This window comes from Corvus brachyrhynchos, unplaced genomic scaffold (assembly GCF_000691975.1).
Source record: "Corvus brachyrhynchos isolate BGI_N302 unplaced genomic scaffold, ASM69197v1 scaffold80, whole genome shotgun sequence".
Taxonomy (NCBI): domain Eukaryota; kingdom Metazoa; phylum Chordata; class Aves; order Passeriformes; family Corvidae; genus Corvus; species Corvus brachyrhynchos.
In genome coordinates, this window is record NW_008236769.1 from 11,008,463 (window position 1) to 11,034,699 (window position 26,237).

General features: G+C 42.6%; 2 protein-coding genes across 19 annotated transcripts in view; one reads left to right on the forward strand and one right to left on the reverse strand.

Moving 5' to 3' along the window:
- The window catches only part of MFSD10 (major facilitator superfamily domain containing 10), a 23,036-nt gene extending 6,600 nt beyond the window's left edge, over positions 1-16,436 (forward strand). For 3 of the 4 annotated variants that reach the window (XM_017727726.1, XM_017727725.1, XM_008645075.2), the window contains exons 4-13: positions 1,478-1,581; positions 2,402-2,560; positions 3,722-3,910; positions 8,298-8,406; positions 9,015-9,126; positions 10,482-10,590; positions 12,569-12,659; positions 14,205-14,252; positions 15,230-15,319; positions 15,675-16,436. In XM_017727726.1, the coding sequence (XP_017583215.1) occupies positions 1,478-1,581; positions 2,402-2,560; positions 3,722-3,910; positions 8,298-8,406; positions 9,015-9,126; positions 10,482-10,590; positions 12,569-12,659; positions 14,205-14,252; positions 15,230-15,319; positions 15,675-15,781 (1,118 nt within the window). In that variant the 3' untranslated portion in view covers positions 15,782-16,436. The remainder of the gene's footprint in view (positions 1-1,477; positions 1,582-2,401; positions 2,561-3,721; positions 3,911-8,297; positions 8,407-9,014; positions 9,127-10,481; positions 10,591-12,568; positions 12,660-14,204; positions 14,253-15,229; positions 15,320-15,674) is intronic. The other variant, XM_017727727.1, reaches the window with a different exon arrangement.
- Positions 16,437-16,783: 347 nt separating this feature from the next.
- Positions 16,784-26,237, reverse strand: part of ADD1 (adducin 1) — a 54,715-nt gene continuing 45,261 nt past the window's right edge. For 3 of the 15 annotated variants that reach the window (XM_017727719.1, XM_017727718.1, XM_008645077.2), the window contains 3 exons: positions 25,589-25,745; positions 23,467-23,562; positions 16,784-19,239 (listed from right to left, as the gene is read on the reverse strand). In XM_017727719.1, the coding sequence (XP_017583208.1) occupies positions 18,887-19,239; positions 23,467-23,562; positions 25,589-25,745 (606 nt within the window). In that variant the 3' untranslated portion in view covers positions 16,784-18,886. Of the gene's footprint in view, positions 19,240-22,683; positions 22,719-23,466; positions 23,563-23,821; positions 24,731-25,588; positions 25,746-26,237 lie in introns of those variants that run through there. The other 12 variants (XM_008645079.2, XM_008645078.2, XM_008645081.2 and 9 more) reach the window with 9 other exon arrangements.

Below are 26,237 nucleotides of genomic sequence, written 5' to 3' on the forward strand. Positions count from 1 at the left end.
GGTGTTTGCAAGATCATCTTGGTGTTTCTCCCAGTGCCTGATGTATTTCACTCTCCTTCATATTTGCTTAGACTGCAACCTCTTCAAGGCAGAACCTTCTCTGCCCGTGTCAGGGCCCTGAGGGCACCAATACTTAGTTGCTGTGACCAGTCATCACCCACACATTTTCTGCCCACTGATTCAGGAACTGTATTTCCAGACTTTGTCTCCAGGGCTGTCTCTGTCCCCGTCTACACTGGAGGTGTCTTGTCTCCCAGCCTACATCACAGAGTTGTTTCCACTCCTTTCTCTGCCCCTGGCTCCTGCTGGTCCAGACTGGACTCCCTGGAAGGACGTGTTGAATAACCCTTGCCTTGTCTGGGACTGTCAGTGGGCCTTGTTGGCAGCACCTGCTCTGCCCAACCCATCAGACCATGGGGAGTCCAGGCTGGTGAGGGCACTGCAAGTGCTGTGATCACCCTCAGCTCCCAGCTCCTTCCCCCATGTGGAACAGCCCTGCTTTTGCTGCATGCTGGCTTGGAAATATTTGGCATGAAAAGGTGTTTTTTCAGTGCTAGAAACACAATGAAGGGAACTGTGTGCCATACACTGCCAGTGTAAAAGTCTGTAAGATTTTTTTACACAGTTTTTTGAGCTTTGAGTTATCACAAGCAGCTCTTCTTGACAAGGTGTTCAGTATCAATATTCTGCCTCCCTCAAAGCTGATGGGAGCAGAACTTCTGGTCTGTCTCTCCTCTGCCTTTTAAAGCTTTGATAGCTGAATGATCTGAAACATATAACCCAGTTTTTCCTTTAGAGAGAAGCTGTGACAGCTAGGCATCTTTTTGCCTGCTTGTTGAGAGTGTAGTGCAAATTAATAACTTTGTGAAGCTATAAATGGCAAGAGAGAAGAGGAATTAAAGATCACAGAACCTGGAGGCAGATTTCAAAAGACCCTTGGAGTCTGTTGAAATCACTCCTACCTCTTAGGGTGCCTCAGTAACAGCAGTGCTTGAGTCCTTCTTTCTGTGATAAAAAAGAAAGAGAAACTAATTAAGTGTGACAGAATCAGGTTCAAACAGTTAAAAAAGTCTTAAAAGAACTGTGACTATTAAAGACTCTGTTAGTTCTGCTGTAAGAACAGAAAATGTATGTAGTCAGCAGGGAAATATTGGAGAATCGTCATTCCATAATAACCAGTGAGTGTCAAACCCTTTCTCACCAGTGAAGTAACCAGAAAGTCATCCAGTTTATGCCTGTTACTCTGGTCTGTCTGTATCTGTTGCCTCAGTTAAGTAACAATGCAAGATTGGTGTTCTGAGAGTGGCATGGTTTCTGAGACAAAGGTATTCTTCATAGCTGCTGTTCTACATTTAATTTCAAGTTTTTATCACACATAGTATGATAGATCTCAAACAGCTTGGCTGTCTTTGTATTTAAGATGAAGGCAGTATAATGATACATATCTTTTTATCTTCTTTTTTTTTTTTTTTTTTAGGTCTGATTGGCTCAATCTTCTCCATCCTGCAGTTTTTCTCCTCTCCCCTCACTGGTGCTGTGTCAGACCACTGGGGCAGAAGGCCTGTCATCTTGATGACAGTGGTATGTGTCACATGCTGATCTCAGTCATGGCATCTCAATACACAGTGGGAGGCACCGAGATCTTGTGCTTAGCACAGAAACTGAATTGTGTGTGAATTGTGACAGCCAGAGTTCAGTTTCAGAATTCAATTTTCTATATCTGTTGGTTGTGACTCTTTCTTGCCAAGTCACTTGGCCACACTTCCACGTGTAAGTGCTTAAACTGAACTTCCCAGACCCAGAACTGTACATAGAAGACACCAAAATACTTACCTGTTTCTGTCATTTTCCAAAATCCCTTTCCCCTGTGTATGGGAGAATGACTTCAGATGCTCTGTTGACAAATGTTAGACTTAATTCGTATGTATTTTAGATCATCAAGTGATTAATGAGGGCTCATCACTTCATGACCTGTTCCACAGAGCCTGGGAATTGTTTGTTAGGAAGTGCTGTATAGCACTGCAAGATGTATTTCTTATGAACATGAACATTCTCCTTATTTGGAACTCAGATTTATCTTGAATTTGGAAACAAATGGAGTGGGATGTGCAAAAATGTTTTGTGCCCAGGACTGCTTTAACTTCCACAGAATTTTGCTCTTCTAATTTTGTTAGAACAAAATGTCACAATTATATGTAGTTTGTATGGACTTGTTTCTCCTTCTTTTATATCACTGTTCAGGACATAGTGCAGTGTCAGTGTATTCAGCCATTTCTGTTACATGGGGTTTGGAGCAGCCATTGAAAACAAATAAAAACCATAAATGTTTAGCTGGGAAATGTGCAGAAATTATATACCAACTTTGCTTTGCTTTATAAAGAACCCTTTCTTGCTTCTGCAGATGGGTTTGATAGCATCATACTCACTATGGGCTGCCTCTCGGACTTTTGGCGTTTTTCTTCTCTCCAGGATCATAGGTGGAATAAGCAAAGGGAATGTCAGCCTCTCCACAGCTATAATTGCTGACTTGCACTCCCCAAAAGCACGGAGCAAGGGCATGGTGAGTTACACTTGTGGGGTACACGTTTAGTTTTAATGGGCAACTTTTAATTGATTTTGGGTGCTCAGTATGTCTTCCTCAGGTGTGTATTCATTATCAAGTGAAAACATGACTTTGCATTCTGCCTTGCTTCTGGAAATATGCCGGATCATATTCCTGGGAGCTCTTGGACTTTTGCCAACAACCATCACCCACAAGTGAAACACAAATGTTCTAGAGATGGGAAAACTATCTTGTTTCAGTGTTAGAACTGTTACTCCTGCTGGAAACCTTAATTCTGATTATAATAGCTTAGAAATCAGAAGGTCTTATGGCCCAGTTTTGGCAGCTGGAATCCAGTTACAGGGCAACCCCTTTTTCTCACCTTCCAAAGCTGTGGAAGTGCAGCAGCACAGCACGCTGTGATCCTGACTTCCTTGCACACTGCACTGGCTTAAGGATCTGAGCTCAGTGGGTAAATGATGTGACATTTGGCTGACTGAGAAGTATGAGCAGCTGCCCTATCCACTTCCAGAAGGCAGCAGCCCAGATGGAAACACCCTGCAGACTGAACTTGGCCTGTGAATTACCAGTTATATCTTTTATCCTATAAAAACCTTGGAAGCCCAGATTTCTCTTAACAGAATTTTATAAGCCACTACAGAGGACAGCTGCTTCTTGGGAGGGGGAAGGCTTTAGACTTCACAGTGATAGCTAATGAATCTTCCAAGCAATTTATTATAATCCTGGTGAGCCAAAATGCATTTTTATTTGTGGAGAGAGGTAGCCATACAGCACTAGTAAATAAAATGGGTCAGGGCCTATTTTTAGGGCCTGAGAGTTAAGTCACTTAGTACAGCATGGCTCACATCCACATGGCTTGTATTCTCTTCTTTTCCAAAGCAAAGTAGGCATGTTCATTCTGCTTTCTGGGAAGTGAACAGTATCTGACTGAAGCTATTCTCAAATACTGATGGGCCACTGCCTGTTCTGCCACTTCCCTGACTGGACAGAAAACAAAATCGTTTATTTGGAAACAGCAGGTTTTTTACACTTCCTGTTTTTGCTGTGCACTCCCTGCATCCTTGGGGCGATTAGGTTCTGTACCTGGTTAATCCAAATCGAGAACTGAGCTGCCTGAAAAAATGGTGTCTAAAATTCTCTGTTTGTGTATCTCTGCAGGCCATGATTGGTGTTGCTTTCTCCCTGGGCTTTACCCTGGGCCCCATGATGGGTGCTTACCTCGCCATGCAGACAGAGAAAGGAGAAGTCTTCTACCTTCGTTCAGCATTGTCAGCACTTGTGTTTTCTGTGGCTGATTTAATTTTCATCTTCCTCCTTCTTCCAGAGACACTTCCCAAGGAAAAACGGGTAAATGGACGATCAGTCTCAAGATGTATGTTTTTCTGTAAAAATAGGATTTGAGAATGGTTGAAATACTGGAAACAGTGAAGAACAGGCTTAGCCAGTGTCTCAGAAATTTAGCTCATTCCTGGGATTAGGATTATTATTAAGGCTGGTGTCAAAGCAGATCATAGAATCATAGAATATTTTGGGTTGGAAGGGACCTTAAAGATCACCTATTTGCAACTCCCCTGCCGTGGGCAGGGACACCTTCTACTAGACCAGATTGATCAAAACCTCATCCAACTTGACCTTGAACACTTCCAGGGTTGGTCCCATCTCCTAGCCCAGTGTAATAAAAGAAATTCTTTACAGTTAACATGACTGCTTAATTGCTGGTTTTGGTGTTTTACGTTTAAATTTCTCAAAACCTAATGTGAACATGGGAGGGAGACTGTGGATTTTAAACTATAACCACAGGGATTCCTTGGGGAAGAATTTCAGCAAATCATAAAAGTAAATGCATCAGAGACTGGATTTTCTTTCATTTATCCAATGTATGTTATTTTCTTACCTACTATCTTGTATTTGCTTGAATATTTTGAACACTAAAGTAGCAAATTACTTTTTTCTGAGCTGTTGTGTCTTCTGCTGATAGAAAATACCTACATGTGCTAAAATTCAGTGGCTGATGGGATTTGTGGGGCCAAACACTTATTAACATTGATTTAATATTGTGTGATTGGACACTGTCCAAGGTGTATCTGATTAAAAGTCTCTTAGAAGAGTTTCCTTCGTAGCATGAGAGAGGTGGAATTCAGCCTGGGTACTCAATTTGAGGCTTTCACTGGATTGGGTCTTTGCTGTGATCCCTGGTTTCTAGGCAGCACTCAGTTTTTGGAGCGTGCTTGGTCTCTGGATAGCCAAACCCATTTGACATTGAGAATTGTTTAGGAAACTTTTATCTGCAATGATCCTACCAGGGCAAAACTTTGCCCCTTCCCTGAGTGTTTCCTAGCAGGTTGTGTCCCATGTGAAATCTGTTGCTCACAGTGTGTTCCCAAGCTCTACAGCTATTTTATTTAACAACTCTTCCATGTGTCATCTGTTCCTATTTCCTATTTGGCTGTTTCTAAACAATCTGGATAAAATCCTGTTCTTAGTTAGAGCTGCACACTCCGGGAAGGTGGCAACACGGTGACATAGGGAAGTGCAGCAGAGTGAATCTGTGTTCTATAAACAGTTCCTAATTTGCTGTAGAGAGATTAAATGGCTTCAGTGCCTTTTAGGATTATGATGACTGAATAGATCCCTCCCCCTTTTATTATCCTTTTGAAAGTTCTGATCAGCTGGTCTGTGTTAGCCAACACCACTGAATTTTGGTAAGGAAGGAGCTCTCTGTCACTGCTTTTGGGACTCTGCCCCTGTACAGCAGTGGGTGCTGCATGAGGTGCTGCTCAGGGCCAGGTCCCAGTCACACAAAGTACAGAATGTTTGCCTGCTCATGAGAGAGTGGTTTGGGGCTTTTTGTGGTTGGTGTCAGTGCTCGTGTGCTGTTAGCCTCCATCTGGGCATGTGATCCAGTGTTCACTTATTAGGCTGCTCTGCTCTCTTCTTTGGTAATTCCTCCACTTTCTGAGTGGGAGTGAGCCCTTTTCTCGGCCAGTGGATGACAGAGGAAAGGCAGGTATGTTGGCTGCCTTTCTGGAACTTGGCTGGGCTGAGCTGGAGCAGGTGCTCCTGCAGTATAGGAGTGGAATATGTTGGAAGGACAAATCTGTAAAAAGAGGGGAAATCATCATGATGAGTGGCAGGAGGATGTGCCAGTGGGATCAGACATCTGTTTCCTTGAAGTTTGCCGTGTTCCTGTTATACCCTTGTTTCTCTATCAGTCTGCTTTTCACAGGAGAGAGTATTTCATATTGATTCATGTTGGAATTAACTTGTAGGAAGGGGAAAATGGAGGGGGATGGGGAACAGGGATGTGTTTTCATCCAAAGAAAATAGCATTTTTACTCCCTTCCTTCCTCTTTTTGTCAACTGTTCCATGAGTTGATCAGCTGAAGAGAGCCAGACACTGGCCTTATGATAGCCAAAACAGCTTCTGCTGTGACCTGACTGGGAGAGGGGAGAAATAGGAAGGTCTCTACTGAAATCTGTCCCCTTTAAGAGCTTTTGAGTTAGTTTTTAGCTAAGCTAGCCATGAGAGAGGCTGCCTAGTTGGAGGGAGGGTCTTACAACTCTCTTTTTCTGGACTGTGTGCAGGGCTATGCAGTATCAGTAGCAGACTTGTGCTCTGTGCATACTGAACGTGTCTGGTTTGCAAGGTAAGGCTGCAGCCTTCCAAAGGCCAGGCTGCATTCCTGATGTGGGCTGACTCTGCCTTCCAGACTTGTTACTGTGTCTTTCTGCATTAGAGGACAACAGAATGAGCAAAGACACTGTGAAAAATGTCTGCCATTCAAGGTGGCTTTTGGGGTGATCATGAAGTAAAATTGAGCAATTGTGGTGTAATAAATCATAAGCATAGAAATTAAATACAGGTTAGATGTTGCACAGTTTGAACCTGTAAAGAAACTAAACTACATGTAGCTGCTGACATTGACTGAAATTGGCAGTGTATACCTTTTGGGGGATGGTGAAACTCTTTAGCCAGGTTTAGGACAATGTTTTCATTATGGATTAGGGGATGAAGTCACTTCTAGACCACTGTTTCTATGGCAAAGACAGGAGAAATTGCAAAACATTTATGTGTGTCCACACAAACACACCTACATTAAAAAATCTAATAGATATATATATTTCATGAAACACTTAAGATTTTAAACATATGCATATATAATGTATGAGCTGCTTGGCATCCTGTCTGACTTGGATAATAATTCAAAACAGGTACAAACTACAGGGTATTTTTATTACTGGCAAACATGCTTGTGGGGTTTTGCTTGTGCCCAGATTCTCTGTGCTGTAGTGCAAACCCCATCGTACCAGCACATTCAGGAACTGGGGATTGCCGAAAGCCAGCTTCAGGAAATCCTCTTAGACTTCTTAATAGCGTGAGCAAACTTCTTGGGTGTGTCTGTTTACTCTCTACAACAAATGCAGTGGGAGGGAGAATAAATATCCCAGTATGTTTTGTGTGAATCAGCAATGTCATGGCTTCCCCAGTCTATTGAACTGGTTGCTGTTGTGAGACTAATGGGCTTCAGACTCTGCTGCCGGGTGCTCAGAAGCTCTGACTATCAAAACAAGACAGGGGTCACGGTAATACCATATTGAAGGTTGACTTGTTTACAGCTTCATTAAATCCAGCCCGTAATGAGTCCCCAGGTCATGCACTGAGATTAAGTTCTACTGATAATCTGACCTTTAATCTCTGCCCTCAAAGGGATAATAGCTCCCTCCCTCCCTCTCTGGGAAGAGAAGGAAGCTCATCAGATAAAGCCTGTGCAGTGCTTTGAAGGCGTGAAATACTGCGTGTGATTATTCAGGATTCTTGAATGTCTTATCTCTTCCTGTGACTGTTGTATAAAGTGACAGGCTAAATTCTACTCTAAAAAAATTATTTCCCTAATAATGTAGGAAATTTGATTTCTAATCATTTAGACATTACTTCTTTTAGTGTTTTCTTTAATTTTCTATAGTTTAGAATTAAAAAAAAAAAAGTAAATTCTCTGTAGATGGAAGAATAAGCATCTTCCAAGTGTCTGTGGGTAAGGAGCAGGGAGAGTGCCAGTAGGTGCATAATTAGGTTCAGATGTTGTATGCAGTACAAGGCCCAGAAGTGTTACAAAATAAATTTTCCTCTTTGAAAAGCCACACATTGTGGCTGGGCAGAATCTCCTTGGAAATTTGTCTAAAATATCTCCAAAGAATCTCTCTAAAAAAATTATATTTTCCTTCTCTTCCCCAGGAGGTGTCACTGGCTGGCTAAAATAGCAACCAGTACCAAAACAGACCAGTGTTTGATATGCTGTGCATACTGGTCTCAGATTTGTAGCAATGGAGCAAATCCTCAGTTTCCTGTGAGCTTGCAGGCAGATGGGCCATTATTTTCCCAATAAATGTTCTTTGGACATGAGGGATGATGCAAAAGGTGAACCAAGTAAAGCCACCTTCAAGGCTGTGGAGAATGAGCCTCTTCTGCTTTGTAAGAACCCAGAGAAGAAACTCTCTCTTGTCTTCAGTGAAAGCTGCTATCAGTGCTTTACCTTTCAGTTACAGTGCTGGAGCCAGTTCTGGGTTCAGAAAGTCTGGGTTGTTACTGAGGCCCACTCAAATCCCAATGCCAGGTGCCTTGTTTCATCTCAGATGATTTGGGTAGGTGTAGAGGCACATTTGGTGGTTACTGTCAGTTCCTAGCAGTGGTTATTACATTAGGATTTTAAATAAACCTCTTTCTGTCTTTGATCAGGTCTCTTCTGTGACATCTGGGCTTCAGGCAGCAGTTGACTTGCTCAGTCCTTTGGCTTTATTTCAGTTCTCTGCAGTCACCCGAGCAAAGGAATCCCCTTCAGAGCAGAGTAAGTGTCAGATGGCTTTTTATGGTAATACTCTGTGTCTTTTTGTGTGGCATTGGTCTCTAAGTGAAAACTGTACTCAAACCATTCAGAAGCAGCACTCTTTGCTCATTTAAAAGCTACCTTAGTAACTTAAGAAGAGGCAATTGGAAGTTCCATTGGACCTTGGTCCTCTTATACCCAAAAGAAGGTTTTGAATACGAGTGTTTTGAAGATTCCTGACTTGATACCTGTGTTTTCCTCAGCCACTGGCTGCAGCATGGGGTAGGTTGCAGTAAGTGAAGTGATTTAAAGGTAGATGAAGGCATGAGCAAGGGAGATGTGAGTTTGCTTATTCAAGCTGCAAGCCAGGAACTTCAGAGTAGAATTTTATTTCTCAATTCAGACTTGGCGATGTAGGATTCACTACATCTCTGTAGGACTCATTTTGTGGCATGTCTTGTATGGATATTTAAAATCAGCATCTGAGGTGAGAACATTTCCCTGTGCAGCTGATAAATGTTGCTCTTCTATTGTGATTTTATTCTCAGCCTTTGTTTGGAAAACTCCACCATGTTTCATTCCCTACCTCCCACCCTCTTGGTGTTTGTTTGGGTTTTTTGTTTGTTTAGATCTTCAGAATCTCAAAATTTTGGGCCTGGCTTACTTCCTGTACCTGTTCCTGTTTTCCGGCTTGGAGTATACACTGAGTTTTCTCACTCACCAGAGATTCCACTTCAGCAGGTATTGCACATTTAGAATATAAATGTTGTATATTTTGACTAGGATATTTTCCAAAATCTTGATTTAAGGTCTCTTCATGTATTTTCAAGAGAGGCTTTCTGACATTAGTAAAACCACTCAGTAAAGCCACCCCTGCGTTCAGTGGTACTTGGGCTTTGTGAGAAGAATTTATGCAATACAGGCACAGTGTTTATCATGAAAGGAAGTACTCAATCTGCAGCTTCTAAAAAGTAGGGAATATAAATACCCAAGATTAAATTAAAGCTCCTGAAATAGGTATAGCTGGGCTAGTTGTATTGATTATAGTTTTATAGATTATAGAAAAGCCTTTTATTGCTCAGAAGAGTTTTTGGGTATCAGGACAAATTTTGCAGCTCACTGAGGCAAAGGATGGGGGGATATCTGCGTGATGATATTTGCTCATCAGCACTCTGCATTGCATATGGGGTGCAGTCATGTCACAGAGCCTGATTTCCTGTAGTCAAACACCAGAGAAGAAAGAGAACAGAGTCCATCAACACCTCAGCTTGAAATACTTTTCCTGCCAGCTCATAGGAAGAATTCCAGCCAGGAACGTGAACTTGCAACTTGATTCCTGGGCATGTCCTTCCCTTTGAGTAATTCTCAGGGGGTTGTCTCATCTTTCCCTGTCTGTCTTTCATTACAGTTTGTGGCTTAAGTAATCTGTGTGTGTCAAGGAGAGGTTTTGTAGTGCACTGAGCTTTGTTGTGTCCTGTGCATTCAGGGCAGCCCTCAGTGAGGTGCAGAGCTGTGTGCCAGCAGTACAGCTCTGAGACAGCCAGCTTGTTATGGAGGTGAGGCCCTTCAGTTGAGAATATCCACATAGTTCACAGAATATCCACAATAAGAGGGGGGAAAGGGAAAAGTGAAGAAAATTGAAGGGTGGAGGGAGTGATGTCTCAGACTTCCCAGTGTGACACCCCATCACCACCACGTTGTGCCTTGCTGACCTCCATCAAACCCTCCATGAGTTGCACCTTGGAAACCAACAACTCTCATGCACATGGCACAGATGTCCACAGCACAGGGTAATTTATGTGTTGAGTCGTTGTGGGCCACCCTAGAAACCCTGACCTACCCCACAGCAGTCCAGAGGTGGCTGCAGCACTTGCCAGCATTGTCCCATCCATAGGATGAGGCCTTGGAGTTTTCCCTTCTTGCTCTCTGCTTGCCATGGCAGCTGTTGCCAGTGTGCTGAGAGCTCTGCAGTGCTGAGTGAGCCCCAAAGGCATTTTGTCTCCCTTGCTCAGAGAGGGTCAGCACAGGAGCGGTGAATCCCAGGGCAGAATGCTCCGTGTGTGACTCCATAATCCGTGTTTTTGCCTCCCTTCCAGCATGCAGCAGGGCAAGATGTTTTTCTTTATTGGAATAACAATGGCTGTGATCCAGGGAGGCTATGCTCGCCGAATCAAGCCAGGAAATGAAATCAGAGCTGTAAAAAGGGTAAAAAAAAAAAATCAATTATTTCTTTTTCTCCCTCCCCCCGCCCAAATCTGATATGTTAATTTTCAGTCTGAAGTGCAGTGAAGGGTAGTTGGAGGCTATAACTGTATTTGTCCTATCAAAAGAAATTTCTGTCTCATCTATTCAGCTAAATGACTTCTCAAAACTGGTTGTTGGGCACTTATCTGTCTAACTAAACTTTGGAACATTAGAGCCCTTTCTTATGATATGAGCAACAATATTATTGACACTTTGTGTTCCTCATATTTAATTGCAATAAGGAATGAGAGCAGATTGTCCATCTGTGCAAATTAGGTAAAATATTGCGAAGAGTATACTTTATTTCAGTGGTTGCTCTTGCAATGCAGACATTGAAACTACTAAAGCTGCTTCAGGGCTGATCTCTGACTCTTTCTGGGAAATTATTTTCAGTCTGGCTATCTTTGTGCTTGACAGGCTTTCCCTAGAGTATATTTCACTGCTGGGCAGGGAGAACTAGATTCTTTTTCCAATCTTTGGTTTGTGATCATCAGTATTACACGTAACAAAAGCATGTACCAATGTTCAGACCAAGGTTTCACTGACAAAAGTGTACATTCCTTTGTTTTGCTTAGCTCTGTCTTCACAGAGATGCTGCAGCTGCTGCACTGGGATGACAGGGAACAGCTCCCTGCAGTTTATACAGCTGTGGGGACAGTAGAAAATGTCTTGTCCTTTACATTTGTGTGTGGAACTAAACAAAGCACTACCTTGGCTCCTTGGCAATAGCTTTGCTTGGTCTGTTAGAGCCTTGATTAATGTATTTTACATTATTTTGAGGCCAGTGTGATTTCAGTGGTGGCAGGGTAGAAGATTTCCAAACCGCTGCATTCCAGTGAATTGACTCAGCTTCTCCTAAAGTGATTTCTGCTGGTGAAACAATCTCCACCCTGGTCCCTGGCAGGCAAATGTCAGGCTGCTGGTGTCAGGTTTCCCTGTGGATGAACATCAGCTGCTGTGTTGGTGCTGCTTCATCCTCCACATCAGCTTCCCCTGTGTGCTCTGCCAGCCTGCTGTGTTTGCTGGCACTGCACTGCCCTTTGCACCTCTCATTTTTCTACTCCTTCCTCTTCCCTGCAATGAGATCTGCAGTTACCTCAAACCCTTATTTGCTGGGCTGATGGCTCCTCATGAACACCCATGTCCACAATGCAAAGACCCCCTGGCCTTGGGGCACTCTCTCCAGGGACACCAGTGGGTTTTGTGGGAGTTCCCCCCTTTGCTGAAGTTACTCTGGCAGTTTGTCAATCTGTACCATATGGCAAACGTGGCCTCTCTTAGCACCGTGGTTACAGTAGCTCATTTATCACTGAATCTTCAAAATGAGGCACTCAGTGGCAGTGAATACCCTCCTTTATCACACACGAAGCAGATCTGATCTGTTTTTTCTGCAGGAGCTCTGTAAGCGAGGGAGACATCACAGGGGAAGTCTAGCTCTTGGAGGAGATGGAGAATGCTTTTTATTTTTGGGGTTTGAATTTTAGATGCACCCTCTCTTCCCTTTTTTCCTCTTGGCTACAGAAATCTGAAAGCTAAAGATAAAATCAGCCAATACAGCTGAACAAAAGCAGAGGAGCTGTAGTCCTGCTGCACACAAGCTTTTTCTTCTTTTGTGCCAGCTCAGGAGATGAAGAGTTATAGCCAGATTTCTGTGCAGGTCAACACAGAACAAGATAAAAAATCCCCCCAACACAACAGATCTGTAGAGAGAGAACTTGCATGTGGTGTGCAATCGTGACAGTGAGAGGGAACAGGAAAGTTCATTGTGCTGGTGTGTGGCCATCCAGGTGACTTTGAAATGTCTGCTGGGGAAGAAAGGGCTTCTTCTGCGTGTAACTTGTGTGCTGTCCTATCAGCAGAAGGGAACTGGCAGGACACCTAGAGTGAGGCTTTAACAAGCGCAGCACAGATGTAACCGTGTGACTCATTCCTTTTGCAGGCTATTATGTTGCTGATTCCAGCGTTCCTGTTAATTGGATGGGCTGCAAATATGACCATGCTGAGTGCTGGACTGTTGCTGTACTCCTTCGGTGAGCTGTTCAAAGGGCACTGCAAGCTAAGCACAAATGATTTTTCTTCATGTATTTATTCACACTGTTAAAAAAGATGCACTTCGAATTTCAAACTACAAGTAACAGAAAGTTGACACTTCGGTTTATGAAATATGAAAGAAACAGTGTCTGGGGTTTTTCTGATGCTGTTTGTATCTCAGGAAGTTGTCATGGTGGTATTTGGAAGCATCCCCAGCACTCCTGTTGTCTTGTCTCACTGGGGAGCTCTTGGAGGATGGTTTTTTAATGCCTCAGCAGACCTAGAAGCAAAATATTCACTAAGTAGCTCAGTACAGGAAAAAAAGCAAGATATTTAATCTTTGTACCTGTGTGGTGGTTGGATTATTTCTTAGGCCAAAGGCTGGAGACCTGCACACTCTGAGGGTGTTCAGACTGAGCAAGAGTGAGGGTCAGATGTTTTAAGTGTTTGCATAAGTTCTGCCAACATAAGCTGTTGTTCAGGGAAACACTGAAGTTGGATCCATCTACTGGATGTCTAAAAAGAGATTTCAGGTATTACCAATGCTGCCAACTATTGTTAAGCAGCTCCATATATGACTAATTACAAAAGTGGACTTCTCTTTTGCATGGTACAGCTTGATTTAGGAGTAAACTGTAAGCCACAAAATGCACCTATTGAGTCTATTATTTGTCTGGGGCCAGCTGTGTCTTGAACAGGTGAGGAGTGAGAGGAGGTGTTTATTTTGTTTAACCATATTTGAGTCCTCCCTGGCCCCTTCCTGTGCAGCAAACTCAATTTCTTCCCAGTTAAGCCAGCTAGAAATGCCTCTGTGGGGATTCTCTTCCCCTTCTCTTCCTCTCTCTGCCCAGCAGTTGGGGCACCTGCAGTTAAAGCAACCTTGATCATTTCTGCTCTCTCTCTGTACTTTCCTCTCCTTCCCTTCCCTTTCTTCCCTGAAACAATTCTGCTTTGTATGGTTGAGGCACTTCTTTCTTGGCAGAAAAGGCCCCTATTTCAGTAATAGGGCAGTGATTGCTGAACAAGTCTTGGCTTTTGTGTCCAAAAAATTTTGTAACCTTTTCTTCTCGGACATGACTGTCTTATTTCCCAAGACAGCCTGTAGCTGCCTCTCATCCCTGAGTCCAGTGCACTGCCTGCACAGGGACAGTGTCACTCTGGGTACAGCCACCTCATTGTCTGGTTGGAACATGAGCAATTCCCTGCTCCACCTGATAAGACCACGGTGATTTGGAAAACTGCCAGCTGGCTGATCAGCCCCATCCATCCCTGTCCCGTGGGCTCACTATGGGAATGAGGGATGCTAATGTGAAACAGCTGCTCGGAGCACTCGTGGCTCTGGGCTGTTCCTGCAGGTTGCCTTGGAGGGGGTGTTTCCATTATTGAACTGGGTTAAACCTGATGACTCAGTGGTGGTGGAGTGCCCAGAGCTCAGCATATTTCTCTGCAGCAGTAACAAGCTTGGGCCACATTTTTCACTGTTGGTCTTGCAGCTGTTCTGAGTTCTGCTGTTCACTGACAGTCTCTTCTGTGGATTTTTCCAGCTGCAGCCATTGTTATCCCATGTTTGTCAGCAGTGGTGTCAGGCTATGGTGAGTATCCTTCCTGCTCTGACCAGCTGCCCTTGGCCACATCACTGACCTTTGCATTGACTTGGCTCAGATTATACAGAACTGACCTTGAGTGTATTGCAGCATCAACAGGAACAGCTGTGGGTCCATCTCGGGTCATTCTGCAGGGGAGCACAGGGAAGCAGCCCCTGGCTCATACCTGTCTCGTAACTGGTAATTTCAGCACCAACAGCAATGCTCTGCTCAGTGTGACCATCAGTATCACACCTGAATTTTGTACTGTATAACACAGTCCAGTGGGATGGGGAAACTGCAGCAGCCTCATTGCTGGCGGTGATGAAGATGAGAAGTGGGCAAAGGCCACAAACAGCACTGAGGAGGGAACAGCCTGGGCTCTCTGAAAGAGACACCAGCCATCCCTGCCATCAGTGAAATAATTTCTTGCTGATTCCTTAGAAAAGACCTCCTAAAGAACCTCCTGAAACCTTCTGGCACTGGTCGCTATGGAACTTTGTAAAGCAGATGTAGCTGTAGTGCCATCTGTGGCTAACATGGCTTTGGGTCAGCTGGGGGCCAGGACTGCAGTGCTTGCTGAGGTGGAAAAGCAAGGCTTTGCTCCTTAATGTCACTTTTATGTTGCTCTTACTTAACGTGCACCCACAGTCCTGTGTTTATTGTACACCTGGGCCTCCTCAGAAAATCCTGTGTACAATGTGAAGCTTTTGTTTTGGATAGGTTCAGGGATTTTGGGGAGGTTGCAGAACATGCCCTACAAATCGTCCCGGAAAAGCACTCGCACCAGGCCCTGGTGTTTATGCAGTGAAGCAGTTGTGAGGGCCTTGGGGGAGGGCAGGTAAATGCAGATTGGGCACTGGGTGTGAAATGATGGGAGGGGGAGATGCAAGTGGGAAATACCCCAAAAGAACAAGGCTCCCAGAGCTAGAGCTGTGCCCTGCCCCAAGCAAAACCCCCCCCAGTGTCACACTCTGCTTGCACAGGCACTGCTGGCCAGAAGGGACGAGTCATGGGCATCCTGAGGAGCCTGGGTGCCCTAGCCAGAGCCCTGGGACCCATCCTGGCAGCTGCAGGTGAGTGTGGCCTTGTGTTCCTTCCTCCCTTTGGCACCAGACAGCCCAGGTGGGGCAGAAGGGGCACAGGTACCCCCTGCCTGGGGTCAGAGCCCCTGAGCATTTCAGGATAAAGGGACAGAGGAAGGGAAAGCAGCCTCAGAGCTTGAACTTGGGCTAATGGTAACATCAAGTAAGCCAGAACGTGTTTCCTGAGTGCAGCCATGTGCCAAGCTCCCAGCACTCTCTGGCTCTGCCAAGGGGTCAGTAATTCTGTTCAGCTGTGCAGGTACCATGTGAGCATGACAGCTTTGAGGGCATTCACACATCTGCAAGGACAAGCACAGTATCAATATGAATCCCCTTTCTTTTGCAGTTTATTGGCTGGCCGGGGCAGAGATTTGCTTCACTGTCTGTGGAGCTTTCTTCCTTGTCCCCCTGGCTTTACTCAGGTTGATAAAACAGCAGACAAAGGAGGAGTAGAAAGGAACCACAAAACTACCACTAGCTTCCAAGGACCTCTGCAAGACCTGACTCTTGGCACCTGACTCTGCTGAGCAAATAGGAAAAGGAGGATTTTGATCTTCTGGAAGGATGTACACAATGCCCATTTGCAGCAACACCACACAGCAGTTATGTTTAAGGTGGCCTCCCAGCCAGCTGGGTTAGCTTTGCAAATAGAAAAACACCAAACAAATGAAGACAGACACACACACACCCCAAGGAGTTGAGTAAGGCATTAAGAGCAGCAGAGAAGCAGAGACACCACACCAGCAGCAGGCCTGGAGCCTCCCCACTCACCAGGTGTTGTTGCACACAGGGCTCTGCTCCTTGCCCCGAGCCACTGCAGGGGCTGGGCTGGCACAGAACAAACCCTCAGCACCACTCTGATGGGGTTTTTGTACAACTGGTACAAGAGATCTGCAAATGCTGCATCCACACCTGCAAACGTGATGGTCAAACAAAAGCAGAAGCACACTACAGGCTCCCTGGGACCCCACTGGTACTTTCACACAGGTGGACTGTTTTTAATATACAATTACATTTGGAGAGATGTTTTATATTTCTAATACTGTGTGATGTTTTTGAGGACCATGCCCTGTTCTTTTTGCATTACAATAAACGGTTACAGTGCACAGTCCTGTGGTGAGTTCATTACAGTTGTTACACCCATGTGAACTGAACATCGCTGTCTGGCTGAGCCAAAGTGGGGCAAGAATTTTACCCAAGGTGCCAAAGGCCTCCTTGAGGGAGCCAGCCATGGATGACAGCACCATGCTAACCCCAGCAGGAGGTGGGGGAAGGAACCTCCACCAGGCTCTGCCCACTGCTCAGCTGGGAATCTCTGGGAAGGGAGCCCTGTAGTAGCCAATTTGAGTATTTTCAGAAAATGAAAGCCATCATTAATCAACACATTAATCATTAAAAGAAAACAAAGCAAATTAGGCTACAGAATAAAAGTACACACATTTTGAAAGCAGAGCATGATTTTTTTTTCCAAGAGTTTTATTTGTGAGTAGAACTTAATGATACAAGAAAGAAAGAAAAATACAGGACTTTATTCTGCCCCAAAGTGTGTAACCATACCATACATGACTACATTTCATATTGTAATACAAAGAACTAAAAGAACAAACTACAAAATTAGAAATTAAGAGTCATTGCATATGTGGTCAAGATAAATGGAGGGACTTCAGTAAAGAACTGAAACATACAGCAATTAGTCATTTAGTTACGACCCTGCAATAAAACACAATTTAGCAAAATAAGTGTTGTTTGCTTCCTAGTGTACAAGGACATACAAGGTTAGAGTAGAAGCTGAAAGCCATTCGTGCCATGCAGTCCTGCCTGAGCGCTGCTGTCCGGGGGCTCCTGCCCAGTACCCGCCTGCTCTGTCCCACACAGGCCCTGTCTCCTTTCCCACGGCACCAGTGGCCACCTCGATACCTCTCTTCTCACTTGAACACTGACAGCTCAATTCCACTTCCAGCTGTTGCCCCTTTGCTGCCCAAAACCAGCCTGAGGCATTGGCACCTCCTAGCCCGACACAGGCCTTGCTCTGCCCATCCAGAGCTGCCTCCAGCCGCTCCATCCGCCCGGCCCTCCGTGCTTTCTGCTGCATGAATATAAGGCATTAGTTCTCTGCTATTTTACCAGTTGCAACATTTAATATTGTCCTAAAAGGTTACATCCATGTTCTGTTGTGTTACAGACACTGGGAGTCAGTGTGTTGCCCTCACCCCCATGGGGTGTTGGGGTTTGCTGCTGTTAAACCCGAAATGCAAATTCTGGAAACCTGGGCCGGGGAACAGCACCCGCTTTCCAGAGAATTCCGCAAGCTTGACCTACCTGATCTTAAATTACTTTTACAATCAGTGATAGAGAGAAGCATGGCAATAACTGGGAAACTCAGTGGCAAGAGTGATTTGCCATGCTGCACATTAAACAAACATTTACAGCAAACGGTGAAAATACACCTTTAAGGTTACACAGGATTTCTGTACTTGACTGCTGGCAACAACAACAAAAAGATTTAAAGAAATGCCAGCCTTTGTAAGTGAAAATATAATTACTATAAAACAAGGTGAAATACTCAGTGTAATGCATTTACATTTTGATCAGTGGGAAGGAACAAACACAAAAGGCTGCACATGGGGTTCATGCACAGCAAGGTTGCATGTGCAACAAAGGGATTTTTAAGAGGATGAAAAAACCTGTGCTAAGGCCCAAAATACACCTGCCCATGCTCCACACCACCAGCTGAAAAAACTTCTGAAATGCTTTTACTTCAGTTACTTTTTAACCTTTTCTAACAGCCAAATCACCACATGACTCAGGGAGGCAAGAGCAGAGACAGATTTCCCTTAAACTGTAAATCACTAGAAAGAAAAAAAACAGGCCAAGATCGGGCTCTTTGAACACACAACATGAGCAGAACACACCACAGACCTTTCAGTCCTAGACATCAAAGACTGATTTCACCAGCCAGTTATAAAATAAAACAAAGTGAAAAACACCTTCATTTTGTAACAATAGTGAGAAGGGAGAAAGAGAGGAAGCAATGGAGAGCCTCAAAGCTTGGCCAAAACACAACCTGTACTCACAAGCTTGCAGAACTTTACATGTCAGTTCAAGAACACACCCCCCTTGAGAACACCACTGCAAAAGCATCCTCTCTAAAAGTCAAAATTCAAGAAATTTACTTGTGACTTGGAACAGAGTATTGGAAAGAACACTTCTTGTGGTAAGCAATGGGCATTTTAATTGTGTATTTTTTATATTCTTTTGCAAAGCAGTGCAGGCTTTAAATTAAAAATAGTGAATCAATGCCTTCACATGGAAGTCATTTATATTTGATTACAAACTAGGGATCAGATCTGTGGCAGCTGCTGAACACACAGGATTAGCACCTTTTTGGACATTAGTTTCTGGTTATAACCCTAAACAATCAAGCCATAACTTGAGGGGCTGGTTGGATTAATTGTGGCATTCATTTACATAGTAAGACAAAACACTCAGTACGATCTGGTACATTCTAGTGGTTAATGGATTTTAAAATATGACAGTGTTTCTGCAGTGGGTTGGCCTTTAGGAGTCACTCTTCTTTTTGCTCTTCTTCAGGAAGGAAGGAGTGCGAAACTTCTTTTTCTTTTTTGATGGGGACTTCCCTGGAGATTCATCACTACCTGCATCAGCAGCTGTCCCCTCCTCAGCTGTTGGTGTTGCTGGCTCTTCAGTGGGTTGGGACTGGGGTTCCTTATTTTCCACTGCAGGTGATTCTGTTTGGCTTTTGGGCACATCTTGATCACATCTCCCTTCCTCCTTTCCTAAGGGAGGGAAGCCGAGTGCTTCCGAAGGCTCATCAGGGGTGAGATCTGGGAGGGTTTGCTTGAAAGTTGCAGCATCACTGTCATCTCTGTAGGTCTGGTCCTGCCGTGTCTCTGGTGGACGGACAGACAGTGAGTCAGTTTACAAAAGTGTCCCTGGAGCAGGACAAGCGGAGCAAGTGGATGGTGAGCGCACTCTATAAGAAACTAAATATTTACTTTGCATGAAAGCCTTTGTAATAGGGCTGTTCTCCAGCTTTGGGCACAGAAGAAATAAGATATTCCAAAGTTCTGTTTGTTTTTAAGCTGCTTCACACAGAACAGATAAAGCTGAGTTGCATCAGCAAGAAAGTAACTGTTTAGACCTTGCTCCTGTTTTACTTGTGACACTTGCAGGCAACACAAGATTTTAGTGCAATAAAGCAGGAATTAAACCTACAGTTTTCACTGGCATTGAGTAGAGTGTTTTGCAATTTCATACCTTTATTCTTATTCCTTTTGGAGAGATAAAACTAATTGCTGATTTGCAGTGATCCCATACATGCAAATCCATTAATTTCTAAGTTGTTGGCTTGCCAATTTATGATCTCAGTGAAGGGATTTTCGTAATACTCTTCCATGAGATCTAACTGATATTGCTTCAAAATATAATTTCCTATCACAAAGGCTTCACTTTTTTTGCAAGATATGAGTACATATTATGGATTCCTGTAAGTAAAATCCATGTAGTTTATCAAATTAAATGAGCTCAGCAGGTTATGTGATACAGCTTGTTTTGTTTATATTTGTTTATTTATGAGCAAAACGCACCCTGTAAAAGGGAGCCTTGAGAGTCCAGTGGTAACTGTATGTCCAAAGGGGAACTGAACCACTCCTCCCTCAACTGCAACACTTTCCCCACTCACCGCTGTGCTTTAGGGATGTTCTGTTTAAGGCTCCTCTTTATGCATGGGGTCAACAAGGAGCACTTTGTGGAGCTCCCTGCAATGTTCTCCGTGCACCGCAGCCGAGCAGTGTCCCGTTAGCTGTGTCACATCTATCCCCATTGATGTTACATAAGGAGGAATTTAGAACAAAATCCAGGCCAGGCTCATTGTGAGGCACAAATGAAAGGCAACTATTTTTTCCTCCTTTCAAGATCTTGTTTGTTTTAATTTGAAAAGACTGAAGGCTTTCACAAGAATTTACAGAAAATACTTGATACTTTCACATTTTTCCTATAAAAGTGACAGTGTTCTTTTTACTTCTGCCAGATGGGATAAATAACCCTCTGATATATTTTAGAGGGCTCTGTTATGTGAATACCTATGTATTGTAGGAAACAAACATCTTTTGCCTAGAGCACCATGAACTTCTAATAGGTTAAATAAACACCACACACTAGTATCCAGTGCCAAACACTCGGAATGCACAAGTTAGCAGTTTAAAAGTTATAATGCAAGCAGGATTTAAATCAGAGCAAAAAAGAGAAAGCAGTTATGTACAGTACACGCTGCCTCCTGAAGCTGTAGTTTAGTCTGTGTATGGGAGACACAAATTCATAAGAAACACCAGTTATGATTCTTCACTACCATTACACTGCTTTTGGATTTCATTTGACTTTTCAGGAATTAACTGAAAACACTGCCGAGCTCTTCTCCCTGGGAGCCAGTGATAGGATGTGTGGGAATGGTTCAAAGCTGCACCAGGGGAGGTTCAGACTGGACTTTAGGAAGCATTTCTTTACTGAGAGGGTGGTGAGACATTGGAATAGGCTTGCCACCTACTGAGAGGTGGTCAAGGCCCCAGGCCTGTCAGTGTTCAAGAGGCATTAGGACAATTAGCTTTAAGTTTTGGTCAGCCTTGAACTGGGTCAGGCAGTTAGACTAGATAGTCATTGTAGGTCCCTTCCAAGTAAAAAGTATTATATTCTATTCATTAGTTGGCCCAATTTTTAGAACAGGCACCATATTGGACTGTCAGGTTTATTTTACTTTTTAAAAATTAAGTTTAAAATAAAGTTTTGAAGTTTTAAAAAAGGGATTAGAAATTCTTCAAATTAAAGAATAGGAAGCTACAGGCATTCAAACAGCATTTGCCAGCTGGCTTGAGGGTTGAATAAATATAAATGAGTTTATAACTCATTAACCCAGGACTGCTATTCTTCCCAGTTTGTCAAGTTCCCATCATCCTTACTAAATGGATTAACATGATGCTGGAATCAAGCAAACATCTGTTTATCTAGTTTGCTAAGGGCAATATTTTACCAGAATTCGGAAGATTTACAAATTCCACATTCAATAAAGCCAGCACACAATATGTAAACACCCTGCTACTCTACTGGATGGATTTCATTAATGTAACTAGGAAGATTTAAAAACATATTTTGTGCTGCAAAATCTATTTACAGTTTAAGAACTCAGCATTACCTCAACATTTTAAAAGTTTTTTAAAATAATCATGTTTACATCTGTGCTCTCCCTTTATATATATACTGTGGTTTAAGAGCTTAAAGCATAACATCAGTACTGGTGTGTGTTTACAATCACATTATTTATGAAAATAAAGGTTTATGGGATTTTGGGTTGGGTTTTTTTCAACACAAAGATGTGGACAAACATACAAACTAGGCTATAATTGAGTTAACATAAAACACTTGACTGACTTCAGCTACACTTAAATAGAAAGAATATGATGAATCAAAGTTGAGAAGAGGTTGTATACAGAGAACATTGTCATTCAACAGAACCTTCCCCAACCAAGGTCACCATGGTGTGAACTTCCAGTTACTCTCTAAAATAAGCTTTGTATGTTTGTCCTGGAAAACTTATATAACTAGAGGAGTTTGCAACACAATTCTCTGTTTAAAAGAACTTTCAAGTTTTAGAACTTTATCAGTAACATCACAGGTGTCTACAATATAGTTTTGACTTTCACACCTATGACAAACACACTGACTTTTGGCTATAACAGGACATACAAACATCCTTATTCCTTTAAAGTATAATCTGAAGGAGCCCTGCAAAGCTAGCCAAAACAGCTGTAGAAGTTGCTGCCACCGAGTACTTGCTGTTATTCCTTGGTTGGAATTTGAATTCCCTACAGTTAACACAAAACACAGGAGTAGTCCCATATCCATTTCCATGCAGAAGTCTGCTGGGTAAATTTAAATCCACGTCAGTGGATTTTGCACTGGAATAGATTAGGAACTCTTCTGTTTTGTTACCAGGCCCAAGATGTACGGGCAGCAGCAAACAGTTGGGGCAGAAACTCCCAGGGCTGTTTCAGCTATATCTGCCAGACAACTTCAGACTATTCCTTTTTAAATTGAGGAATCGGACACACAGATATGGAAACACGGAGGGTGACTTTCACAGTCTCTCTCACAGGGGGAGTGCGCTTTAAGATGAGATCTGCAACTGCCTGGAAGTACATGGACTTGAGAACTAAAGAAATCAACATTTCAACTGAAAAAGCCTGCTTTTATAAAAAAAAAGCAAAACAAAAAAAACCCTTTGTAAACAAAATGCAAGAGTGAAGCAAAGCACAAAAGCAGGTCAGAGTATGGAATGATACTTACTATGGTAACAGGTATTCTTTAGCATATCCATCTCCTGTTTGTAACGCAGCCACAAGAAGAAAAAAGCACAAGTAGAGAATCTATGCATTCATCACAGCCATTGTGTTACGTTAGAAGAATGGTTGCAACCATTCTTGTAGAAAACAGAATGAGATGAAGTAGTGAATGGCAGACTAACAGACAAGTGATATATCCAATGTACAAGGTAAAGGAAACAAGACAATAATTGGATTACACCTGTTCAAGATTATAATTTTATCCCTTTTTTAGGGAATTATCAACTTCAGCAGCCTGCTCTCATTTTAGTTAAAACTATGACATAAGGTGAGCAAATAATCAAATTTAGATTCAAATTGAGTAGGAAAAATATTTACTGAGGTGTAATCCAAGTACAATAATGTTTAAGAAATGTGCAACCAGTGAAGAAGATTTACCAAAGCATCTAGATATGTGTCCGGTTCACTATCAGACACTATTTCATTTAGTAAGAGTAATTATCTCACAGAAAATGTACAAAAAGGTAAATCAGTTGAGAAACACCAAGAGATGACAAGGCAGTTCTGAAGAGATGGAAATTTGTCTTTATATTAATGCACACTTCTTTATTATTGTAAACAAAACTCCTGTTAGACTCACAGTTCAGTGGAGTATCTTGTAGGTAGTACAACAATGAAATACAAGAAGTCATTTACTGTTATTGGCTTTAGTTCACGTACTCCCATGCATCAGTCACTAAGGATGCAGTTACTGGTTTCCCCGACCCCCAGGGCAGCAGAACGTACCTTCCTCTATTTTAATCGGCGTACTGGGAGGAGTGCGAGCTGAAGTGGGGTCAGGGGGGCTTTTCTCTTTCTGTGGCCTGCCATCTTCTGAAGGCTCTGTAGGTGTAGGCAAAGGGAAATTAAAGAAGCAAATAAAACCTCTCAGCATGTGAGAAAAGAAGTGTCCTTTTGCTCCATGCATAAAAGATACCAATACAGTTTTCTGAATCAAAATTCTGCCAGGATATTAAATAATACCAAAACAAGCAAAAGAAAATTAAGTAATAGTTTGATACTAACAAAACTGTTCAAGTCACTGTTGTGCTCTGTAGCTCTTTTTGGAGTTGGTTTTTTTGGGTTTTTTTTTGTTTGTTTTTTGTTTTTTTTTTTTAAGAGAACATGAATAATGAAATAATTTATGAATTGATTTATCATGCTGTTTAAAAGAAAACTTGTGAGGAAAAACCACAAGGAAGATATAAACAAATATGGAGAGGGGGATATATTACCAGGCCTACACAATATAACACTCTTTTGCTTGCTTTGTATTGCTGAAATTTGGAGTAAACAAAATTGCATCCCAAAAGAAAAGAAGACTGCACAGATAATCAGAAAAACATGCAGTAATTATATGATTCCAAACAGATTTCACAGTGCTTTGAGAATTTGTTATTAGTAAGGAGGGTCCCCCTTGCTTCCAGCTTTAAATAGCCCTAGATCCAAAGGAAAACATTAATAGAGTACACCATACATTGGGAACAACACTAAAGCATAGTTCCATCCAGTTCACCTACACAATTAAAGTGAAATCAGTCACACAGATGAGAGTCAACTGACAGAATCTCCACATGGTGTAGATAAAGAGGTTGTTCCTTGGATTGCAAGCGCAGCTGTACCCTGTTAGTAATACCTGAGGCCTCAGCCAAAAGGTCAGGATCAGACCTTAACGCTTTGATCACTGCAGTATGAAATTCCTTATGGGAGGACTTCTGCCCATCTGGCTCTTCTCCATTTACATGTGGGATGATTTGCTGCATGGTCTGACAAGAAACCCATGCAGCAGCAAACTGAATGTTATCTAAAGACTTAGACAGTGATGATACGTCACGATCCTGTAAAGTCTTCGTATCTGCTCCTTGGAAGGCGTTTGATCTGCCTTTCAAATCCAGGGACTTTTTATCTGACGTGTTTTGCTCACTGATGGTCTGACTTCTAAGCACTGCACTCTGTTCCCCAGCTGGTGTCTGTCTTAGTAACACAGTCTCTCCATATTTTGATACCTTATCTAAGAAGGATGTGGCATTGTTACTGAGAGAATAAAGGTATGCAGTTAAATAGGCATGAGAGCACGGCATCCCACCCCACACCACCCAGTACTTCATAAACCAAACACAATGGTTCCTACATTGTTGTCCCAAAAAGCAGCTGCAGGGAACACACACTGCAAAAGAAACAGCACTTCCAGTTCCTGCATCACTCAAATTCAACACACAGCAGCTCACAACACATGAGCATTGTAAGTATCATTCCTTAAAATTATACAAAAGTAAAGCAGGAGAACCACTTCAGATGCAGCAATGGCCACTTTTTAGAGCACAAATCTGTCATAATTCTAGAATAATTTAAAAAGTCCATTTTGGTAGAAGTCCCCAAGATGTCACATTTCCAAGCAACAATCAAACATTATTCTGTATCTTCTCCATTCAATGTATTTCTCAAATCCACAAATTTCAGTGACTTAGAAACCTGCAGTGTTGCTGCTATAAAGCACCAGGATTCCCTCACCTTAGCCTAGGTCTAGGGCCAAGGAAAACAAAGCAGAACAAAACCAGTACCGAAACACTTTTTTGACTGAAGTTTCAATCTTTCAGCTTCTTAACAGCAGGAGTAACTGGCCCTACTGCCATGTTTGTCTGTAAGGACAATTTTAGAGTGAGATCTATGCATTTTACAGAATACACTCAGATCACACATTTTATCTCTAATATACTTTCCAAATTTCTAATCCACACTGGGAAAACTGAAACTTACAAAAACTGAGTAATGTATCAATGGCCTTTGCAGGTAACCCACCTTACAATTACTAAGAAACTTGCTGGTACTACAGTCTACTGCAGAAAAATACACACACAGAGAAACCAACCTCCTGGTCCCTTCTGCTTTCTTTCTACTTCCTTGCGATATTCTTCCAGTTCTCGATCAGTGAGTTTATTGAAGGGGTTTGGTCCTGTTGTGCTCACTATGACTTTTGGTTGATATTCTTTCTCAATTATTGCCTTTGATGCAGTCACCAGTTCTCCCTGGCAAAAGAAAATTAAGATACATCTGCAATCAAGCAGAAACTTGCAGAACTCTTAGAGGTATAGAGGCTACAAAGCAACCAAAAACAAAACAAAAATATAACCTGGAAAATGCTACTTTTTCCTCTTTTAGATTAAAAAAAAAAATCTATTACAGATTTCTTTTTTTTTTTTTTTTTAAATTTGATTCACGGGAGGTTAATATAAAGGAGAAAACAGGTCTCCAGCAGGGAATATGCACCATTAAGCAGTAAATCAAACAGCAGCCAAACACCCTAACTGAATTATATTTGAAGTTACAAAAGTATATCAAGTTTCCTTTTTCTCCACACAAAAGAAACATGACACCAGGCCCACCTGCATGGCAGTCTGGGCACAGAATACTTATAAAGGGTCAAGAACTCAGCTCACAGGTATTTTTGTTTCTGGGGGTTTTTTTGGTTTTTATTATTATTATTTTGCTTTGGGTTTTTGTTTTGCTTTGTATTGTTT